Here is a 20,961-nt window from a genome sequence, read left to right as displayed (position 1 = left end):
TGCTCTTTTGCAAGATGCAGCCTTCAGCAGGATGAAGGCTTGGAGGGCAAGCGGGCAGGGGTAGGGGAAGGAGGGGACATTTTGTTTTGAGGTAAAATGAGGCCAAAAGCATTCTATCTGCTCTTTGTAGGAGCAATAGATAGGAATAAAAGGACCATGAACCTGCTGAAGGGACAGTGAGGTAGGTATCATTCCCTGATCATTTTCCTGAGAGAGACAGGATAAAAGTGCCCAGCGCAGGGTCAATATGTATTGTCCACAGCTAAAGCCTTTGAAGAGTCTGAAGAAATTGAAAAGTTCAGGATCTTTGGACTTGCCCTTCTAGCTTCTGGCATAACTAGGACCTCTGAGAATAATACTTTGGGAAGCTGTTGCAAAGCTGAGTCCTAGCCAATTAGACACAATATTGATTCCAAGATAGTTTGCATACTGATCGGAGGAGAAAGGGAGCAGTCAAACCCCAGTGTTGCTCAGTGGTAAGGGAGGGGTATTCTCTCCAGGGGATGATGATGCCAGGCAATGCTTATTGAAATAATTCTGGCAGCCAGAGTCCTCAGCATAGCATACAAAGTCATCAATTTCTGGGTTTAACTTAACTATTTTCTCTTGGATTTAATTTGGACCTCCCTTGGCATCCTTGTGGGGCCTCAAGGGAGGAGGCATTAAATGACTCCAGCCCAACTGGGAAAGCTAAGAGCAACCTGAGAAAGGACCATGCCATGTGATGCTCCTAACACACTTAGGTGTGTGGGTAACCTAAGCTGAGTAACTGTGTAACCAAACTGTATCCAGTTTGTAACCAAACTGTGTCCCCACTTAAAGGATGAGACATCGACTAAGCTGAACCACTGGAGTTGGGAGATGGAGATACAGAGAGAGATGGAGTTCTGGCTCTGATCAATATTGTGCCTTGGCTGGTGGCATGAAGAGTTTTAACAAGAGGGACCCTCAAGCAAGATCCAACGTTATCAGAAACTGTCATTTTTCTCACAAGGCCTCAGTGAAGGCGCACAGGAAGGGAATACTCACTGCTGCCAGGCTGATGGCCAGAGTCCTTAGGCCTGGGCTGAAGCTATAATTGGTTTGTTTTTTTTAGCAGTACTAAAAAGCCCCCACATGAGAAGCCACCACTCAGTAAGTGAACTTCCTAATAACTTCGGGCTTTTTAGTTTGTACATGTGTGCATAAGGTATCTGTGTGGCTGTGCTTGGGAGGATGCCTGTGTGTGTGTGTGTCTGCCTCTGTGGCCATGGATATGTGACTCCATCCTTCTTTGTTCTGATGTATGTTTCTGGGGCTTTGTGAGTGTGTATGGATAGTTTGAATATCTTTGCTAGAACCATGGAGATGGGTTTGGGGTAGGCAGGGTATTTCTTCTCAGTCTCCTGACCCCTCCCTTGTAGACCGCTAGCTCTGTGAATATTCACATCAGTGCTCAAACTTCCCAAGATTGCTGAGCTGTCATATGGAAGAAAGATCAGACTTATCCTGCTTGGCCACAGAGGTCAGAACAAGAAGCCATCATTTGTTCTGCATCTGCAGAGTAGTCTAGTCCGATGAAAATAAAAACTTATTAGTGGTTACAGCAGTTCAAAAGGAGATTATTTTGCACTAGGAAGATTATTTTGCACTAGTGGGTTCCTTATAGCTGGAAGATTTTGGGTAGAGACTGCATGATTCTTGGTCAGAAATAGGAGAAAGAATTCCTCTTCAGGTATTATGTCTCTGACTCTGAGGTTCATTCCAAATATGAGATTCTGCAATTCTGTGGTCTATAGTTATGTATTCTTGTACATACTCTGGGGTTTCATATTCCTTTATGTATATGTGTCTGGGAAGTCTATCTATATTGTTCTGTTCCTGTGTACAAAAGAATATGGATAGAGGTTTGTGGGAAAGGACTTCCACCAAGATTCCTCAAGTCTTGAAGTTCTAACTAGTGTACTGACTGTCACAATAGTATACTGCACTGGATTTCTTCTCACTCAATATTAAGGAGTCTTCTTGCTTTAGCTTTCCCATTGATCTACTGTGTGCCCTAGATGGACCCCTGGTGCCTTATGTGAATATAAGGAATGACTCCTGCAGTGAAGGAAGGTTATGAGGATGGATTAGATTTCCAATTAAAGCCTTTGAGTTCTTAAGGAAAGGGATCCTTTAATCAACCCTTGGCCAGCATGGTTATGAGCTCTCTCACCATTATGATAACTCTCCTTGTTCCATTTATCCCTTACTATATATGTGGTCTAACCAGGGAAGAGGCCAGGGGCATCATCTGCCCTCTACTCCTGGACTCTTTGCCTGGTAATGCAACCCGAGGTGCTGAGATCCCTGAGGCCAATCTTTGTATTTTTGGCTATTATAGTGGATTTGCACAGAGCTTGGTCCAAGTCTACCTTATAGTTCCCTTGATCACTTATGTAACTGATTTTTGGGAAAAAAAACATGTAGGACTTTCTCCCTATTGAACATCATTATTTTTATATTATTATAGTCAGCCTATCTACAACTTCATTTCAAACCATCTAGACCCTCATCCTAGTCAGTAATAACAATGATATGATAACAATGCTGACTGGAACAGTCAACGATAATTTCCAAGGAGGCACTCAACCAAGCAATATTAACAACCACTTATGGTGGGGTGAACTCAGTAACACCTACAGTGGGGTATTATTGGGGTGCAAGTTCACTACTCAGTAACACTTGAATTTGGGTTGTACCAAATCAAAGCTGACAGAGATGTCAAAAGAAATGAAATTCCAAAATCTGCCTCCTTGTAGCTTTTACCCATTAGTCTTAGTTCTATTTTTTGGAGCCAGGCAGTACATATGGAATCTCTCTTCCAAATAAGAACTCTTCAAACGTTTTAGGCCAATGATAATGTTCATCCTAAGGCTTCTCTTGTTTAGGAAGGCTTTGTGAGTTGCTGTGCCCAAAATAATTCATCACCCGATAGCTGATCCTCTGGTGGAAAGATCCTCCAAACTTAGTTGGGTTGGTCCTTAAATGAATGCCGCAGGATATATCACCAGACCTACACTTGGTGTTACTCCAGCTTGCCTTCTGGCACAGCCTTTGAAAAACTAATATCACTTCCATAGCATGAGGAGGTATCAGGGTTGACCTATTGCTACTGCTACTATTATGATTAAAAACAACTAAAAAAAGATAATAAAATAATAATAGTAACTAGCATTTATATAGCACTTTAAGGTTTGCAAAGCACCTCATATGTTATCACATTTGTCACCAAGACAACCTTAGGAGGTAACCCCATTTCATAAGAGAGGAAATTGGGACACAAGTGACTTGCCCAGGATCATACAGCCAATACAAGTATGAAGCCTGATTTGAACTTGCGTCTTCCTGACTCCGAGCCCAGCACTGTGCCACCTAACTGCCCCCCAAATCACAGATTATGGGGCATTAGAACCAGATATCTTAAATATGTGGAACCTTGAAACTTTTGCTAGGTGAGAGCTTAATCCCAAATGGTTTTCATAGGTGAGATGTTCACAGATACTCCAAGGACAACCAACTTATATAAGGACTAGAAGGCCAGGTTTTTCTTTCTTGTACTTACCAGAGACTGTCACCACGATAAACTGCTGGGGGGCCGGGGCTGGGGCAGGCTGGCCACTGGGCTGTGACTGTGCTGGGGGGGCTGGGATCTCAGTCACATACTGTTTCTGGTTGGCAGGTTGGGGCTGTGGGCTCTGCAGTTCACTAACATACTGTGGCTGGGAGGTGGCAGCAGCAGGTGGTGGTGGTGGTGGTGGTGGTGGTGGTGGTGGTGGTGGTGTTGGCTGCTGAGGGGCCGCTGGTGGTGGTGGTGGTGGTGGTGGTGGTGGTGGTGGTGGTGGCTGGGGCTGAGCCTGAGGAGGGGCTTGTTGAGGCTGTGGTGGTTGAGGGGCTGCCTGAAGCTCAGTAACGTAGGCCTGTGTTGCCATGCCAACAGTGGGGAAAATGATAATAAATAAGGCTTTTTTTTTTTGCTTCCTTGGGAAGAGGAAAAAAAACAAAAGAAGGAAAAACAAGAATTAATCCACAGTAGAGCAAATCAGAGACATCATATAGCTCCCAGAAGTCATTTGGGTTTGCCACTAACTTAATTAGACCCCATTTCCCATAACCATTTAGAGTCCATTATAGTATGGGTGCATGGTGGGGACCATGGGTGAATTCATTATCAAAACTATACCAGGAACTGATTCTTCTAAGGTCCCTAAGGCCAATCTTTTGTTTTCAGCCAATCCTCTACTGACTAGGACTCTAGCCAGGATCCTACATTTGTATCTAGCCTTGGCCTTCTAGGTCCTTTGAAACTTGGTGGCCACTGCTGCCCAGGGAGACCTAGTTAGTCCATATTCTACCACCTCTGAGTCCTCCTTGGCAGACAAATGTTTGATGGAGTCCTGCCTTTCTTGCCTTCTATATACCAAGAGGTCCTTGCCACCCTATTTCCCCATGACAAAGGGTTTTTTTGAGTTTTCCTTTTGGAAAAAGGCTGAGACATTTCCACAGCAGAGTCCTCTTCATTTGCATCCTGGGAACATCTGTTGCACTCCTGGTTTATTACTATTTCCAGGTGACTTCAGATAGGGAAAAAGAGTCAATTCAACCTGTAAAATTGTCAAGGCCATGGTAGCTGCATAAGTGCACAGAGTCATAGCTCTGAAGATGGAAGGATCCTCAGAGGCCATCTAATTCAATCTCATCATTTTCTAGCTGGAGAGGCTGAAGGATTTTTCTAATGTCCCATTGACAGTGCCCATGGTGGAACTTAGGCCCACATCCTCTGAGACATTGAGTACTCCTTACACTGTGTCAGTTTGCCTCCTAAGGCATTTGACAGCAAGGCAGGTTGGAAGGGCCAAAGAAAATATTATAAGTCTCTGTTCCTTACTCAAACTGATTTGTTAATTGACAAAAGCTCTGACTTGTTAGCAACAAGATGTGAGGCCATTTCTAGAAGGCAGTTTCCTAATGGCTAGAGGAAAAACCTGCTCCTATATCTGAGGAAAACCTCTCTGGACCCTACTCATAGGGCCACAAGGCCACTGCCCATCTGGAACCTCAAGTTTTCCCATTTACTAAATAGGCAGGATTCTGGTCCTGAGGCTATAGCAGGATATTTGGTCAAGGAAATGCTTGAAGTGCAGAAATTAAAGGGGCATATGATCAAGAGCCCCATTTTCTACCGTTTTCTGAAAGGGGACAGATGTTACACCTCTAGGTTTGATGGGGAAAAAGAGATATTGTCTGTAGCAGTGGTCTCTACCACAAAATAAATTCTCTTGTTCTTACTCTGACCAGCAACTCTTCTCTAGCCATTACTCTCCTGAAATGGGAACATTGCACACCTCTTGTATTCCTGGCAATTGCCTAGGCAAGGTCAAGTCTTCTTGACTCTTAGCTATCCAGAATCACAGGATTTAGAAACAGGAGTCTTGGAACCAATTCCCAATTATGACACTGAAGTCCACAGGGGTAAGGCTATGAGCAGCTCACTGTAATTCATTTTCCCACTGTTACAAAGAGAAAATAATTTCTTTATTGCTCTATCTCAATAAAGTTCCCTAGCCTAACCTTCCCCAGAGGACAGTAGGGCAAAAGAGCACATATGAATCACCATGAACTAGAAAGATGTAAGAGGATGCCAAGGTACTATTTATCTTAACCTAGATATCAAGCACTTTTCTTTGGCCTCTATTGTCCCAAGTCTGAAATGAGACTTGCCAATTCCAAGTCACAAGTCTACATAGCTACTCTGAGATTGCTGGAAAGCTTTTCATTGATACCTGCTAGAACCTGGCTTTTTTTCATTATGAATAGAGAGTGGCCAATCATCTTGGTGTTGACTTCCTAGTACAAAAGAGGCCCATTAACTGCTGATGGGAAGGTTCTTGCAACTTACTGGCTCCTTTTTCTATAGGACCAATTACAAACTAGAAGATAGTTTGAAGCCTAACATTGTATGTGTATGTGTGGTGTGTGTGGTGGTGATGGTGTGTGTGTGTATGGGGGGACACACCTAGCTCTCCCAGTCTGACTTTCCCACTCAGTGGCTAAAAGTGCTTTCTAATTTCATTCTGCTTCTCCTATGGAAAGGTCACTTAGAAATTCTGTTTCTTCCTGCATCTAAGATGATAACCTGTAACACATCATTCTGATTCTGAATGGAGTGGGAAATGAGGGGAGGTTCGGTTACAGTTTCGATAAGTATTGGGCTGAAAGGGAAAGAAAATTTGTGACTAAAAGGTAAAAGAAAGTGTCTGACCTCCCAAATCAGACTCTAGTTTGGAAGAAGGCCATTAATTTGATCCCCTACTACTTGCTGCCATTAGGGATAGAGCTAGTCAGTCACATCTGTTCCGTCTTGTCTTTGGCTAAGAGCTGCCTATTTCCTACATTCCATTTCTGTTTCCAGCAGGCCTAGACTCCAGGCCTGTAAAACTATCACCTTTTCCTTTCTTATTTCTCCTGAGGAGGTATACCTGTACCTCTTTGACCCTCTAATTTAGCATCCATGGTCAGATTGTTCTTATATGTTCCCTCTAAAAATGGTGGAGCAGGCTTGCTCACATACAACTCCTTCAATCTCTATTCATCCATCAATCCCCATCTAAGGAGGCAGCAGTACCCACAGCCCAGAAAGCATCTGTTAGTTATTCTTCTGAGCCTAGAGGTGGGGAAAAGTAGTCAGAGAATCCACTCTTAAAAATGGAAGTGAACTTAAATGTTACCTATGTCAATATCTCTCCAAAATTGGATTTTTTCCCTACAACAACAGAGATCATTTAACCCTAGGCTGTATGCTTCCAGCGACTAGGTTATCCTTTATGGAGGCATTCTATTGTTTCCTGTAACATCCACTTCTCTTGTCTTGCCTTATGGAACAGCATGAAACAATCCCATTTCATATTTGATATGACATGACCTTTGATGGATCTGGAGGCTTTTGTTATATTTCCCTTGGCTTTCCCTTTTCTTGATTAAAGATCCTACTTCTTTCAACTCTGTCTTATATGATATAGTTTCTAGACCTTTCCCTTTGTTAGCTACTTTCTTCTGAAGTTCTCTTGATCCATCTCAAAACGTGGCACCAATAAAAGAACAAAGTACTTGATATTCGGTCAAAGTCCAATGAGATGGTTGAAGGTGAAGGCAGCTTCCAAAGTTGCCTTGGGGGCAGTTACAGAAAAAATCAGCTTCTCTTCTCCAAAATTCAAAGGATTCATTTAGACTCTCAGAGTTATCCATAGAATTCAGGAAAGGGGTATTGGAGCCATGTGACCTGTTCCTTAACAACTTAATTCAAACGTTTATTAAATGCCAAAGGCCATGAGGATATAAAGACAGACATGAAATAGTCCCTGCCTTTCAGAAGTCTGTCTTCATTTTATTGGAATGATATATGTACAAAAATAACTATGATGCAAACTAATTGAAGAGGAAAAAATATTAATGCCTGGAGAGAGGGGAGAGGGTGGAGGAGGGAAATTGGGTAAGGCTTTATCAAGGAGCCTCAAAGTCTGATGGCATTGAGGAGGAAGCAGTTCATTCTAGGTATCTGGGTCCAAGTATTACTTGTGCAAGTGCAGAGACAGAGTCAAGTGATAGACATACTGAGCTTGGGGAGAAGAGAAGAGAAACCTGATTTGGCTAGAATGTCAAATTAATAAAGTACAAAAGTTTGAAGTAAGGTAAAAAAGGTGGGTAGGCAGGCACCGGCCATAATGGAAAGTTTGTATTTTCTCTCAGAGGGAGTGGGGAATATGAGAGGGTTCTGAGGGACAGAAAAGCAATATATTAGCAGAAGGATGAGGATGCATAAGAGAAGGGAGGGAAGAAAAGAGGGAAACCAGTTAATCATGATAGTCCAGCAAAGGCACTGAGGTCTGATCTAGAAATAGGAACTCCATTTATTTATGTGATATTATAAATCATCCCATTAGAATGTGAGCTCCCAGAGAGCCTTGTTGGCCTTTCTTGGTATCACTAGTACTTACAGTTCCTGGACCCTAGGAGGGGTGTAATGTTGACCAACTGGAGGAGAAGGAATAGATATGAGAGATGTGGAAGCAGAAATGGCAAGACATGGCAAATGCCTGGTTCTGGGGAATGGAGGACAGGGAAGGATACAACATGACCCTGGATGAACAGGTGTAGGATAGTACCTACGATGGAAATAGGGAAGCTGGGAGGGGTGAGTTTTAGGGGAAGATGAGTTCTATTTTGAAGATAACTAAAGGACACCCTGGAAATGTTTAACAGGTGCTTTGTATTGTTGGCCTGAAGTTGAAATTTCAAGCTTAGAGGCAACACATATAGATGTGGGAGTCATCTGCCCAAAAATGAAACATGAAGGCAGATAAGATTACTAAGCATCAGGGAAGAGGGTATAGAGAGAACACAGAAGAAGAAAGCCCAGGATAGAGCCTTGATATACACCCAAAATAAGGAGTCAGGAGACATGATGGGCCACCAAAAGGGACTGACAAAAAATAGTAGAATAAATTAGAGAACCAGGAAAGTGTGGCTTCACGAAGTCAAGGGGAAAAATATCCAGAAAGAGGGTGTGTTCTGGTGTCAAAAATGTAGAAATATAAAAGAAGACGGAAAGCTAAGAAAAAGACCATGAGATTTAGCAGCTAAAGGTCCATGAGAGATCAAGCTTGGCCCCTAGGAAGAGAGAAGATGTACTTCCTTTCTTTGTAAATATGGGGAACTATGGGTGTGGAACATTGCCTACACTGTCAAAATCAGTTGAAGTATTGGTTAGTTTTGCAAAACTGCCTTCCCTGCATCCTCTATTTAGCATTTTTTTCTTCCAAAAACTCTTACCTTACATCTTAGAATTGATTCCAAGTCTTGGTTCCAAGGCAGAAGTGATGAGGGCTAAGCAATCTGAGTTAAGTGATTTGCCCAAGGTCACACAGCTAGGAAGTATCTGAGGCCAGATTTGAACCCATCCCTGGCCTTTCTATCCACTAAGCCACCTAGCTGCCCTGAGGTGGTAATTTTGAAGGGATGGAAGGATTAAATGAGGGTTGAGGATGAGGCAGACCTAAGTACTATATGGACACCAAGGAAGGAGCAAGTAAATAGGAAGACAATGAAGACAAAAAAGAAGGAATGATGGATGGGGAGCACTCCTGGAAGAATATAGGGGAAGGGCAATTTAAAAACTGGCCTTGACAAGAACCATATCTTCCTCACAGACCAGATTACACAAGGTAAGAATGAGCGAAAGTGTAGAAGCGTTTTGAGGAATCTAGTAGGGGAGAAGTGGGAGATCATGACAGACAGCCTTGGTATTCTCAGAAAAGGAAGAGGCAATTGTATCTGCTGACAGAAGGGGTGGTTTTAGGAGTTGGAAGAAAGAGAGAAGATTTAGAATATGCTTTAAAAGGAGCAGGATAGTTAATCAAGAAAGAATATAGGGATAGCTGAGTAGTAGTAAAGTCCCAGATGAAATTAGATAATATTAGTTTCAGCACATAGCAGCTGCTTAAAAAATGCTTGTTGACTAATTTGTAAAAGATCCAAAGTTGGCATTGTGATAGAACATTCTGCAGTGGTGGACAGTGGTTCTGGAGTATGAATGGAGAAGGCAGACAGAAAGAGTGGCTCAGGGTTGGGGATTGGCAGGGAATGAACAGCAGTATTACAAAGGGGCAAAGCACTCCAGAGTAGAAAACAAAACATAATTGAACTGGTCAACTCTACAGTCAGGTCAAGGTTACCCTTGTTAAGCACCCATGTTCCAGGCACTGTGCTATATGTCTACAGAGAAAGGCCAAACAAGAACCAGCCCAAAACAGGCCACAATAGGGAGTAATGGACTGGAGACCAAGGAGGGATGAAGAGGATGGATATTTGTTGGATGCTGTGGTGAAGCCAAAGGAGAGATGGATGGAAGGAGGTTTTATGACTGGAAACAAGTAATTTTAGAATTCAGTGTCACAAAGATGGCAGAGTTCTGGATGTGGATCCTCAAGGCTAGAATGTATTCCCTCCTCACCTCTGCTTTCTTCCAAGCTCAACTTACATGGCACCTTCTGAGTTTGCTACTTGTTAATGTTCTCTCCTGCCTCAGTTTTCCTTGTATTTTGGTATAGGGAATTCCCATGTAGATCAGAACCTTTTCTATTACTTATAGGCTTGGAGAGTTTCTATAGAACTGAGGTTAAGTGACTTGCTTAGTTGCCTAGATATTATGTGTCAGAGGCAGGAATGGAAGTCAGTCCTTCTTGGCTCCAAGGTCAACTCTCCATCTATTATGCTAACTCTGCTGCTTTGGCACATAGTTGGTACTGCATAAATGCTTATAAAATTGAATTAAAGTGAGAACATTAGTTAATATTATTATTTTCTTGGAAAAAGAGGGGATGTCCTTCTATTGGGGAATGGTTGAACAAATTGTGGTATCTGTGGTATCTGTTGGTGATGGAAAACAACTGCTTGATCACATGTGTCAATGGGGATATGATTGGGATTATAAACCCTAAATGATCACCCCAGTGCAAATATCAATAATATGGAAATAGGTCTTGACCAAAAACAAATGCAAAACCCAGTGGAATTGTGCATTGGATATGGGAGGGGGCTGAGGGAGGGAAAGAACATGATTTTTGTAATCCTAGGAAAATGCTCTAAATTAATTAAATACAATTTAAAAAATATTATTATTTTAGAATTATAGTAACATCTACTATCATACGATATAGAATAATATAGAAAAATATCTAGAATAGACATGTAGAATATAGAAATATAAAGAACTTAGAATATAATATAGACTATGAGAGAGCATGCATATGCCAGAGAGAGAGAGAGAGAGAGAGAGAGAGAGAGAGAGAGAAAGGGAGAGAGAGATTGAATGAGCCTGGTATAAATTATTTGAGAATACTTGTGCATATTCTCAAAGAAAAAAATCTTTTCCCTTCCCATCTTCTCCTCCAGTTTATCCCATCCATCATTCCTTCTTGGCCCCTTTGTCAGCACCTACATCATATTTAGGTCTGCCTCATCCTTAAAAAGTGATCCTATAATGAGACTGGTAAATCAAAGCAACAAGAATTTGGGCTGGATAATCTAGATGGAGTAAATCTTAAATGAAGAGGGTTTTCTAAGTAGTGGTGGCAGAAGGAGGGTCTGAAAGTGGCATTGACAAGAAAAGAGTTGGAGAATTCATCCTTCCAGCCCAGAATATTAGGGAATGTGAGAGCAGCAACTAATACTGGAGGGAGTCACCAGAGATATGTTTTCTGAAGAGAGCTCAACAAGATGGAAAGAGGTTGAAGAGATTTAGTATAAAGAGCAGCTTGTTAATATTAATAGAGTGGGAGATCACTGACCTAACTTAGTGTGCTGCTATTGTCAAAAAAGTCAAGAAAATGTTGAGCATCATCAAGAAAGATTTTTGAAAATAAGAAAACATGCTTCTACCTTTATGTAAAACGATGGTGTATCCACACCTAAAATTCTGTTGCCCCATCCATCTAGGGAGACTGAAAGTAGAGAAGACCCAGAGTATAGCAACACAAAAAAATGAAGGAATCATAGAAGGTAGGGCAGTGACTGACACCTGAGGATTAACTATAGAAACAAGAACTCTTCAGCTAGCAAAGGCAAAAGGTGAGCTAGGTGGTGGTGGTGGGTGGGGGTTTGATCAGAACCAGAACAAATGTAGGCAGGCAGCCATGGATTTGGTTATAGGAATTCTTTGAAAATTTAACTAGGAAAATTCATCACCAAAAGGAGACCTTCCTTTCAAAGGTGGAAAATATCTCCATGTATCTAGGGCTCCCAAAAAGGGGGGATTGACAGGAAATAGGAAGGGTTTGTCTACATCTGTGCTAGAAAAGGCTAAAGAGAGAAGTTGGGACAGACAGGACTTTAAGATTTTGTCACAGAGAACAACCTTGAACCATTTCTTTGGGGCCACAGGGCAAAGAAATCTGGGAAAGCATATGTGCTTAATCCAATGTGACCCATTACTCTATTCTCTTCCTGAAGCTGGTCATTAAGTGAAGGGTAGAAGCAATATATAATATAATATATAACATAATATTATGATAGCTAAGTCCAAAGAAACAGAAAGGTTTGTCTTCCAAGGACTTTAATTCAACTTGGTTAAAATGCCTTTGAATAGAAGGAAAATGCTTTTAAGTGGGGAAATGCTCAGAGAAAAAAGCAAGAACTTTCATCACCTCTGGTGGAAGACTGATAGATATGAGGATGAGGAGGATTTTCCTATCTGGAAGGTCTAAAATTTTAAAATAACAACTGTAAATTTCTAATCTGAGGACTCACTCCAGTTTACCACTTATCAAACATTTTGATTCCATTTCAGGAGTCCATGTTCCTGAGGGTACAAAGAAAAGCAAAAACCAGCTCCAGCCCAGGTGCTTACATTCTATTGGAGAGACACACAAACAACTAGGGCCATGCCTGAAAGAGAGTAAAAGAGTAAGGCTTATTTATTAGCTGGAGGGAAGGAGGGGGTGGATCAAGAATGTGAACTTTGAGCAGAGTCCTGAGGGAAGCTAAGAGGACATACTTCTTATGGGGTCATAAAAAGAGAATTGAAAGAAACTTTAGAGATTATCTGATTCAGCAGCATCATTTTACAAATTAGGAAATTAAGATTTAAAGATATGAAGTAAAGCCTTCAAGGTCCTATAGGTAGTACATGGGAAACCTTGGTCTAATTCCAAATATAGTTGTTTTCTTACTATACCACACTATCCCTTGTTTCAAATATGGAAATACTCCTTACATAGTTGTGATAGGCCAGAAGGGGGTGGATAGGGAAATATGGGAAGTTTGAAGTCTTCCCAGTTCTACTCAAATTGTTCCCTTGAGGAGACTAGAGCAATAGCCAAGGTTCAAGGTGGGTTCTATAAAGGGGAACAGAAGGTAAGGGAATAAGCATTTATATAGTGTCTACCATGTGGCAGGCACTGTGCTAAGGGCTTTATAAATGTGATCTATTTTATATGATGGATTCTAGTACAGGTAGAACAAAATGGTCTGGCATTCATTGGGCACAGGGAAAAAGCTTTCTCTTGGGGCCAGCCGTTAGTCTCACAGAAATGAGATACCCTCTGCCCACATACAGGAAGGCTCTGTTCCTTGGTCCACCATCTGTCTATGTCACAGAACAGGCCACATTCTGACAGTTCCTGGGAGCTTGGTTGGTTGGTTTGGAACACAGAAAACAAGCATGGCTGTTTTTAGAGGGAGATGAATCAGGCTTTCTAAGTCATGTTGGCTGGCCCAGGAATCTGACCTTTAGGCAATTCCAGCTCACCAGCAAATTAGCCTCAATCAATGATTTTAGTGATTTCTCAAATGCACTGACCTCAAAAGGCTTTTAGATATTTCATCCATCCCTTGCTTTCTTTTGGAAGCATGAGTTTGAAGGGCATCAGGACCCAGGAAAGGGAGTTGTGAGTAAGGGGAAACAAAGTGGGAGGAAAGTCAGTAATAGAAGTATCCATTGCCCTAGTAACTCTTCCCTCTAGGAAAATCTGAGAGAATACTATGGATGGTATAATAGGAAGATATGGTCTAGCAAAGGAGAACATAGGTCTACTTTGCCAAAGCTAAACTTCAACAAAGAGAGGCATATGACAAACACTATTTAAAAGCTGTCTTATTTCCATAATACGGGAATCTTATGGGTGAATTTTTAGAGGAGCTCCTAAGATGAAAAACCTTGACCTTCTAGAGCTAAAATTGTTTTTGGGTGGACAACAGCTCCAGAAAGCCAGCCATGTTGTTTTTCTCTGGTAGCCCCTCTCTGTCTTCATCTGAACCAAATGGCATCTAGTTAGTGCTTGGGGCTCTTCTGCCTGAGATAGTTAAGTCCCAGACAGAATTGGTGACTAACTTCCTTGATATCAATAACTGGGTTACAGAGCAACTGGCACGCAGACTTATATTGCTGGGCTGGATAAATAAAGGTTTCTAATAGCAGATGCCTGGGGCAGTGAGGTGACACAGTGGATAGAGTTCTAGTCCTCAAGTCAGGAGGACCTGAGTTCACATCTGACCACAGACATTTACTGGCTGTGTGATCCTAGGCAAGTCAATTAACCCTATCTGATTTACTTTTCCCATCTGTAAATGATCTGGAGAAGAAAATGGTAAACTACTCCAGAATCTCTGGCAAGAAAACTCCAAATGGGATCTCAAAGAGCCAGTCACAACTAAGCAACCAAAAACAGTAGGTGCCTAGGTAAGAGCTCTGGGGAAAACCACTTACTGTCTCTATAAGGTAATATTCTGGAGTATCTGTAGGAGTCTGACATCCTTGGGAGTCTCTGGTGTGGTTCTGCCCTGCCTCTTCCTCCTCCTACACAGGAATCAGGGTGGTTCAAAGGAAGGGAGTAAGGATGACAGGTCCTACCAGTGTTTTCCTGAGCAGCTTTGCTTTTGTTACTAACTCAAGGATGATTTTTAAAAAATTAAACATTTTATTTGGTCAATTTCAAACATTATTCATTGAATACAAAAACCATTTTCTTTTCCTCCCTCCCCTCCCGCCACCCCTCTCCTAGCTGACGATAGCTGACATGCAATTCCATTGGGTATCATGTGTGTCTCAAGGATGAATCTTGAAAAGCCCAAAGCATAGTATAGATAGGTTCTGTACCTTCTTCACTCGAGCAAGTTGTTTAGCATCCTGGGAACCAAAGTATAGGGAGGAAAAACCCTTCTCTACTTTCCTAGGGTAAATTTCTATTTTCTAAAGGTGGAGGAAGGAGTTAAGGGAATTAACATGTTCTTAATACTGAAAGTTAAGGGAAATTTCCACATTCATTAGGCAATATTCATAAATGTTCTCTTTTCCAGAATGAGTTCTGAAATCTGCCCTGATCTGACCATGTATCTCTAGTGACTATGTTCAGTTTTGTTTGGCAACTTTTAAGAAGTCTGAAGACAAATGCTATTAAATTAGACACTGTTAGTTCTTGTCTTTGTAACCCTGGGGCAGCTAGTTGTGCAGTGGATAGGGTGCTGGGCCTGGAGGCAGGACAACCTGAGTTCAAATTTGACCTCAGATACAGGTTAAGTGATCCAGGGCAAGTCACTTCACCCTGTTTGCCTCAGTTTCCTCATCTGTAAAATAAGTTGAAGACCAAAAAAAACCATTCCAGTATTGCTGCCAAGAAAACCTCAAATGAGGTCATTGAAGATTCAGGCAAGACTGAAACAACTAAACAACTTTGTAACCCCAGCTCTTAACATAGTACTTTGTACATAGCAAGAGCTCAAATGATTTTTGTTGAATTGAAAAACATTGAAAAAACTAGAATGTATCCAGGAGAACTATAAAGATCAGTTGAAGGAAAGAGAATGCTTAGCTTAGAGATAAAAGGCACAGGGATATCATAGTTATCTTCAAGTAGTTGAAGAGATGTCACCAAAGAATTTGAGAATTCTACTTGGCTTCAGGGGACAGAACTAGAAATAACAGTGGGAGGTTGCAGAAAAGTTCTATGTAAGTGAAATCTTAACAATTAGAGCTTTCTAAAAGTAGATTGAGCTACTCTGGGAGGCATCACTATAGAGGTCTTTAAGCAGAGGCTGACTGATGGGCTATTTATTGCAGATGTAGTAGAGGAGATTCCTGTTCGGGGACAAATTGGGTCACAGAGCTTCTGTGTTCAACTCTTGAGATTCTGTGGCCAACCTTTCACGAGTCTGAATAGCCTAAATGCCAGTTCTCTCCCTTGCATATAGCATATACATCTTAATTTTCACCCTAACGCCTTTAAAATCAAATGATCACCAATTAATTTTACTTTAGGATGTTGCATTCCCAAATTAAAAAAGAAAAATGCCAAACAATACAATTCTAAGAGATGTGCTATTGATAATATTGGCTTTACCCAAGCCAAGTTCTCTTGTAAATTGAAGACTGAATTGGTAAGGTCATGATGAGCTCAAAATACAATATCTGCTAATGCTGCAACATCAGGATTTTGGACTCAGGTTTACACTTTCAAGAAATGCTATGGCCACCTTGGCCTTTTGGTTTTCCTAGATATAAATACATTTCCTGTTTAATTGTCATCTATCTATTAGGTTTGTCTTTTGCTCCAGACAGAGTCAACTTATATCAAGTACATTTTATTTCCCTTTTAAAGGTAATCTTTACAAAGTTCAGATCCCAAATTCAAATTCTGTTTGGGGAAAAAAAAAAACTGGAGCTGAAACAGTTTTAGTCAGGTTCTGTTTAATGAATGTTTAATTTTTTATAAGACAAACAGCAAACTGGAACTCACATCTTAAATGAAACAACCTTAATCTCTGATAAAGAGCCCCAAAGTGATCAGAAATACAATGCTACAATGCTATAGGGATCTCTGTTGCTTTAACAAATGTAATTCACACCAACCAAAGGAGTTATTAATTCCTAGACCAAAATACTGCACTCACATATTTTATTTCTAATCCGAGAGGCAGAAAGAAACTGGTTTCATAAAATGCAGGAGTTTGAATTCACTTTTTGGGCTAATCTGTCTTTACCACAGCTGCACATATGATACTGACAGCTGGCACTTCTTCTGGGACATGTGACTAGCTTAAAATGGCCTAGCTGACATTGGCTGGAGCTTGACTGACACCAAAAAAACTTATGTCTGGATATGAGAAGCAGCTCAAGGACTCTCAGAAATTTCAGGATAATACTGCATTACTTAATACTCAGTACTCATTTCTGAAAAGGTGGAGGAATGGGGAAAGCTAGAAGGCAGGTAGTTTCCAAATGACACATCTATTAGTCATCACATCTGCATACAGTCTTACCAATGACAAAACAGAAGAGGTATCCAGTAATTTACCTTCTCTTGCTTTAGAAACATTCCCTCTCTACCCTGGAAGCAAAGTAAACTACATCTGGCCTGCTTGGAACTGCACCAGTCCTTTAAGCCAACTCCAAGTCCCTTTCACCACCTTTCTTGGTCAACAACTAACTCTCAATGACAACTCAACTAACCTTCTCAAGGCCTTCTAGAGTATGTTACTCTAGAAAAACATACCAGAGCATAAAGGTCTTAGCTGAGACCAGTATTTAAGAGGAGGATACACAGGCAACACAATTTAAGCAAACAACAGAAAACTAGTTTTTTAAAACGAACGTGAGAAAAACCACTGTGTATGAGGGATAGAAACCAACAGGGTGGATATATGGAAAGGGGGAAGGGGAAAAGGAATTATTTAATCCATTTTACAGAGGGGGAAACTGAGGCCCAGGGACTTAGCAAAGCGTTGCCTAAGTTCAGAGTTTGAAATTTGAATAGTTGGCTATTTGGAACTAAAGGGCAGCAAATTAGAGGGTCACTAGAAATGCCAAGGCCAATTTTCCAGAAGGGTTTCATTCTCTTCGTTGACTAGCATTGGGTCAAGTGAGCCCGGAGGCGAGAACTTCAACTGCTCTAGGAGCCAACCCAACTTCTGCCTAGGCTTCCTCTTCAGCTCGCCACACTTCCCCACTACGCCCCCACAAGCAACCAACTTCCCTATTGGCTCCGCCCACACCTGACAGGAAGCCCCACCCTCCGACCATAGCCCCGCCTCCATACCACTCCCTCGCTCCTATTGGCTCAACCTATAGGGCCCCGCCCATTCCCACCTCCCGACATAAAAGCCCCCGCCCCGCCCTGCCAGTCTCCACTGAGAGGCGGGTAGTGCCCTCCCTTCCGGGAGGGGTCGGGCCCAATGGGGCGGAGGGGGGGAGGGGGGAAGGGGGAAGGGGTGTTGTCCGCCCTCCAGCTCAGCGCCCTTGCAGCCGCTGCCGCTGTCTCTTGCCCCCCTCCCCCACGGCACAGCCCCAACAAGCCGCAGCCGGGGCGCCGCAGCCGCCATTTTGACCGCCCGCCCCCTTTCCCCCCACTCCGGACTGTAATTACAGTAGGACCCCCTTCTGATAGACCTCGTCTGTCCTTCCGCCCACGGCCCGACCCACAGCCCCAGGGGCCGCCCCTGTTACCTCAGCTTTCCCCCTCTTCTGTCCGCCGAGGAGGTTTCCGGGGGCCCTCGGAGAAGATTTTTTTGGGGGGTGGAATTTGCCAGGGTCCCGAAGCCGGGCTGGGGGGGGTGGGGGGGGTCGGCCGGGGCGGTTGTTGTTGTTGACTCGCGTTGCCGGGTTGCTTGGTCGCCACGACTACCGTGGCTATGGCGCCTCCGTTTCCTTCACCGGGGCAACTGTTGCTACCCACCCTACTTACGTCAGGCATGGGAGGGCGGTGCCTGCGCTGATTGGAAGCGGCCCGGGAAGCGATTGGGTGGTGTTGCTGCTCGTTTTTCAGAATCTCAACACTATTGGCTTATAGGCACGCTCTTCAGTGCCCGCTCGAACGCCCGGCGCCCCGATTCAGCCGCACCCACGCCCATCAAGCGGAACTTCGACTGGAAGTGGAGCCCATCACTCCCGCGAGAAAGCCTGGAAGTCGGCTGGGTGTAGAAGAGATGGAATGGATAAGGTTGCGATTGGACTACTGCTGAGATTACGTCTTCTTATTGGACTAGGCTGTCTGTCAATCATCCCAAAGTGGGTGGGGTGAGGAAGAGAGCATTCCCCCCCTCCCCCCCTCTAGAGGAGATAGTAAGGAGTGGGCCATGCCTGTGGGCTGGAAGGGTAGTGCGCGTGCGCGACTCGCAGGGACAGGCGGGAACCGTAGTCCGTTCCTGCGGCTCAGAGTTTCTACTTTCACCCTTCCTACGCGACCAGAAGCCAGCCTTGCACCTCTGTCGTCATCATCCTTCTCCGATTCGTGACGTCACAGGCAGGGGGGCTGTGTCGTTAGCGGCCGAATTGCGGGGAGGGGCTTCGTGACGTCACAATGCGCTAGCCGGGTAAAAGTGGGGGCGGGGGGACGCCGGCTCTTCGTTCTGCGGAACCGGGACTTTGGATCTTGGTTTTTTTGCCCCACTGCGTACTTCTCCCTCGCCCCGCGGGGCTGAGCCACCGTGGCTGGCAGGCGGGCAGGAAAGGTCAAGGCTGTCAGGCCGCGTCTGCTGATATCTGGTCCTCGCAGGCGGCGATTTTTCCGGCTCCCGAAAGGTCTTCCGAATGGGCGGGGGACTTAATTAGTGGATTCGGTAATGAAGAGAGATAAGCAAAGTTTACTGCTGGAACCCGCTGGCCTGTCTGTCTGCGCCCTCAGCTGCCCCCAGCCCTAGAGACAGCTCTGGGGTCAGTTTGCCAGCGGGGCGCCTCTGAGAAGCCTTCCTTATATACTCCAGAGGTGGTAGAATAAAGTGCAGTGTCTCCCCGACCTATTGCCCTTGCCTTTGGAATCCAGAGTTCCAGTTGTTTTTTTTTTTTAACTTTGAAATCCTTGCCTTTGTAGGCTTTTGTAGGAGATCGTGAGCAAAGGTCACTTTCCCCATATGTGCACATGGGTTTGTACTACCTAGTTTTAAGGACGTCTATTCCAGCTCTTAAGGCTATAAATGAGCCTTTTAATGGTTTCATACTAAGATAAGTTTGGACCCCACTATTGGAGCAGCTAGGTGGTTAGAAAGAGTTGGGCTTGGAGTCAGGAAGACCTAAATTCGAATTTGACTTCAGAGACTTCCTGACTATGTGACTCTGGGCAAGGCAATTTAATACTGTTTGCCTCAGTTTCCTTATCAGTAATGGGGTTAATAATAGCACCAACCTCCTAAAGTTGTTGTGAGAAACATTTGTTATTTGAGAATAATAATTGTAAAGCTCTTAGAACAATCCTTGGCACATAGTAAACCCTATATCAGTGTTAGCTATTATATATGGAACTGTATTTCAAAATCCTTAACAAAAAAAAAAATACAGATTTCTCCATACTGCTCTTTCTTCCCTTATATCAAAACATGGAGAGAACCTAATCTGAGAACCAGAATATCTCCTGATATCATGGTCATCCCTTTGCTTTGATTTATGGGTTACAGAGTGTTAATTTTACACTAGATAAGAGTTCTTTTTTCTTCTTCTACTTTTCCAGCTTCTTAGCAGTCTGAGATCTCTCTTGGGGTCCCTTTTGCCTCTAAAATTGGAGAAGTATAATTTACTGAGTTTCTCCTGGTAAACATTTCAAAACCAGCCAAAGCCCTATATCTGAAGAGAGGTTTTCTTCTCCAAAAGATGCTGTGAACTCCTCTGATTCTTGTACCTCCTATTGTTAGTGAACTTTAATGGCATTGGATGCTAAACTGGAACTTAAGCTAGGTTGGGAGGGGCTGAAGCCTGTACTCACCCTACTCTGCAGTTCATACTCTACTTTCAATAAATATTTTGGATAATGGTAGAACTTCAGTTCTTTGAAGATGTTGATTGTCCTGCTCAGAGTCAAAGCCCTTGATTGCTGTTCTTAACTATGTGTCTCCCCTAGTCACTTTCTCTTTCTGGGCCCTTCTATAAAATGATGACTCTGTTAGATGGCCTTCAATTCAAAAAACATATGCAAGAGCACCGGTGATAGGACTCCTAACACAAAGGCAAAAATGAAATGATCTTATAAATAGCAGAGGAGAAACAATGTACCAAATGTATAAGTAAGTACAAAATGTATACAATAAAAATTACAAAGTAATTTTTAGGGTTGGGGGGAATACCTTTACCACCAGAAGAGATTAGGAAAGTCAAATGTCTCCTGGAAGAGACATTCTGACATAACTTTGAATTCTTTAAACAATAGGTATCATGTTGCTTCAGTTTCTCTCTCTGAAGCTCCATAGGCTCTAATCTCTGCTCCCAGCAGTTTCTATGACATTTTTCTCAAAACAAACCTGTGGGGTAGAAATAGATACAAATTATGTTGTGTGTTTTTTTTTAAATCATGTCATCTAACTTCAAGCCCTTACTACAAGGTAGTTCTTTTGTTCTTCTCTAATTGAATATCTCATTTCCTCAGAAACTATTTCAAACCTTTTCTTCTCTCTTCAAACCTACACTTT

General features: G+C 42.8%; 1 protein-coding gene across 11 annotated transcripts in view; it reads right to left on the bottom strand.

Annotated features, from left to right (window-relative positions):
• The window catches only part of RFX1 (regulatory factor X1), a 35,173-nt gene extending 15,856 nt beyond the window's left edge, over positions 1 to 19,317 (bottom strand). For 3 of the 11 annotated variants that reach the window (XM_056822604.1, XM_056822606.1, XM_056822608.1), the window contains exons 1-2: positions 18,014 to 19,317; positions 3,587 to 4,002 (exon numbers count right to left, since the gene is read on the bottom strand). In XM_056822604.1, coding sequence (XP_056678582.1) covers positions 3,587 to 3,953 — 367 coding nt within the window. In that variant the 5' untranslated portion in view covers positions 3,954 to 4,002; positions 18,014 to 19,317. Of the gene's footprint in view, positions 1 to 3,586; positions 4,003 to 14,281; positions 14,372 to 18,013 lie in introns of all 11 variants that reach the window. The other 8 variants (XM_056822612.1, XM_056822613.1, XM_056822605.1 and 5 more) reach the window with 7 other exon arrangements.
• Between the last annotated feature and the right edge of the window lie 1,644 nt (positions 19,318 to 20,961).

Source organism: Monodelphis domestica, chromosome 3 (genome assembly GCF_027887165.1).
Source record: "Monodelphis domestica isolate mMonDom1 chromosome 3, mMonDom1.pri, whole genome shotgun sequence".
NCBI lineage: Eukaryota > Metazoa > Chordata > Mammalia > Didelphimorphia > Didelphidae > Monodelphis > Monodelphis domestica.
The sequence above is the reverse complement of the archived record's forward strand: the minus strand, read 5'-3'. Positions and strand labels throughout refer to the sequence as shown.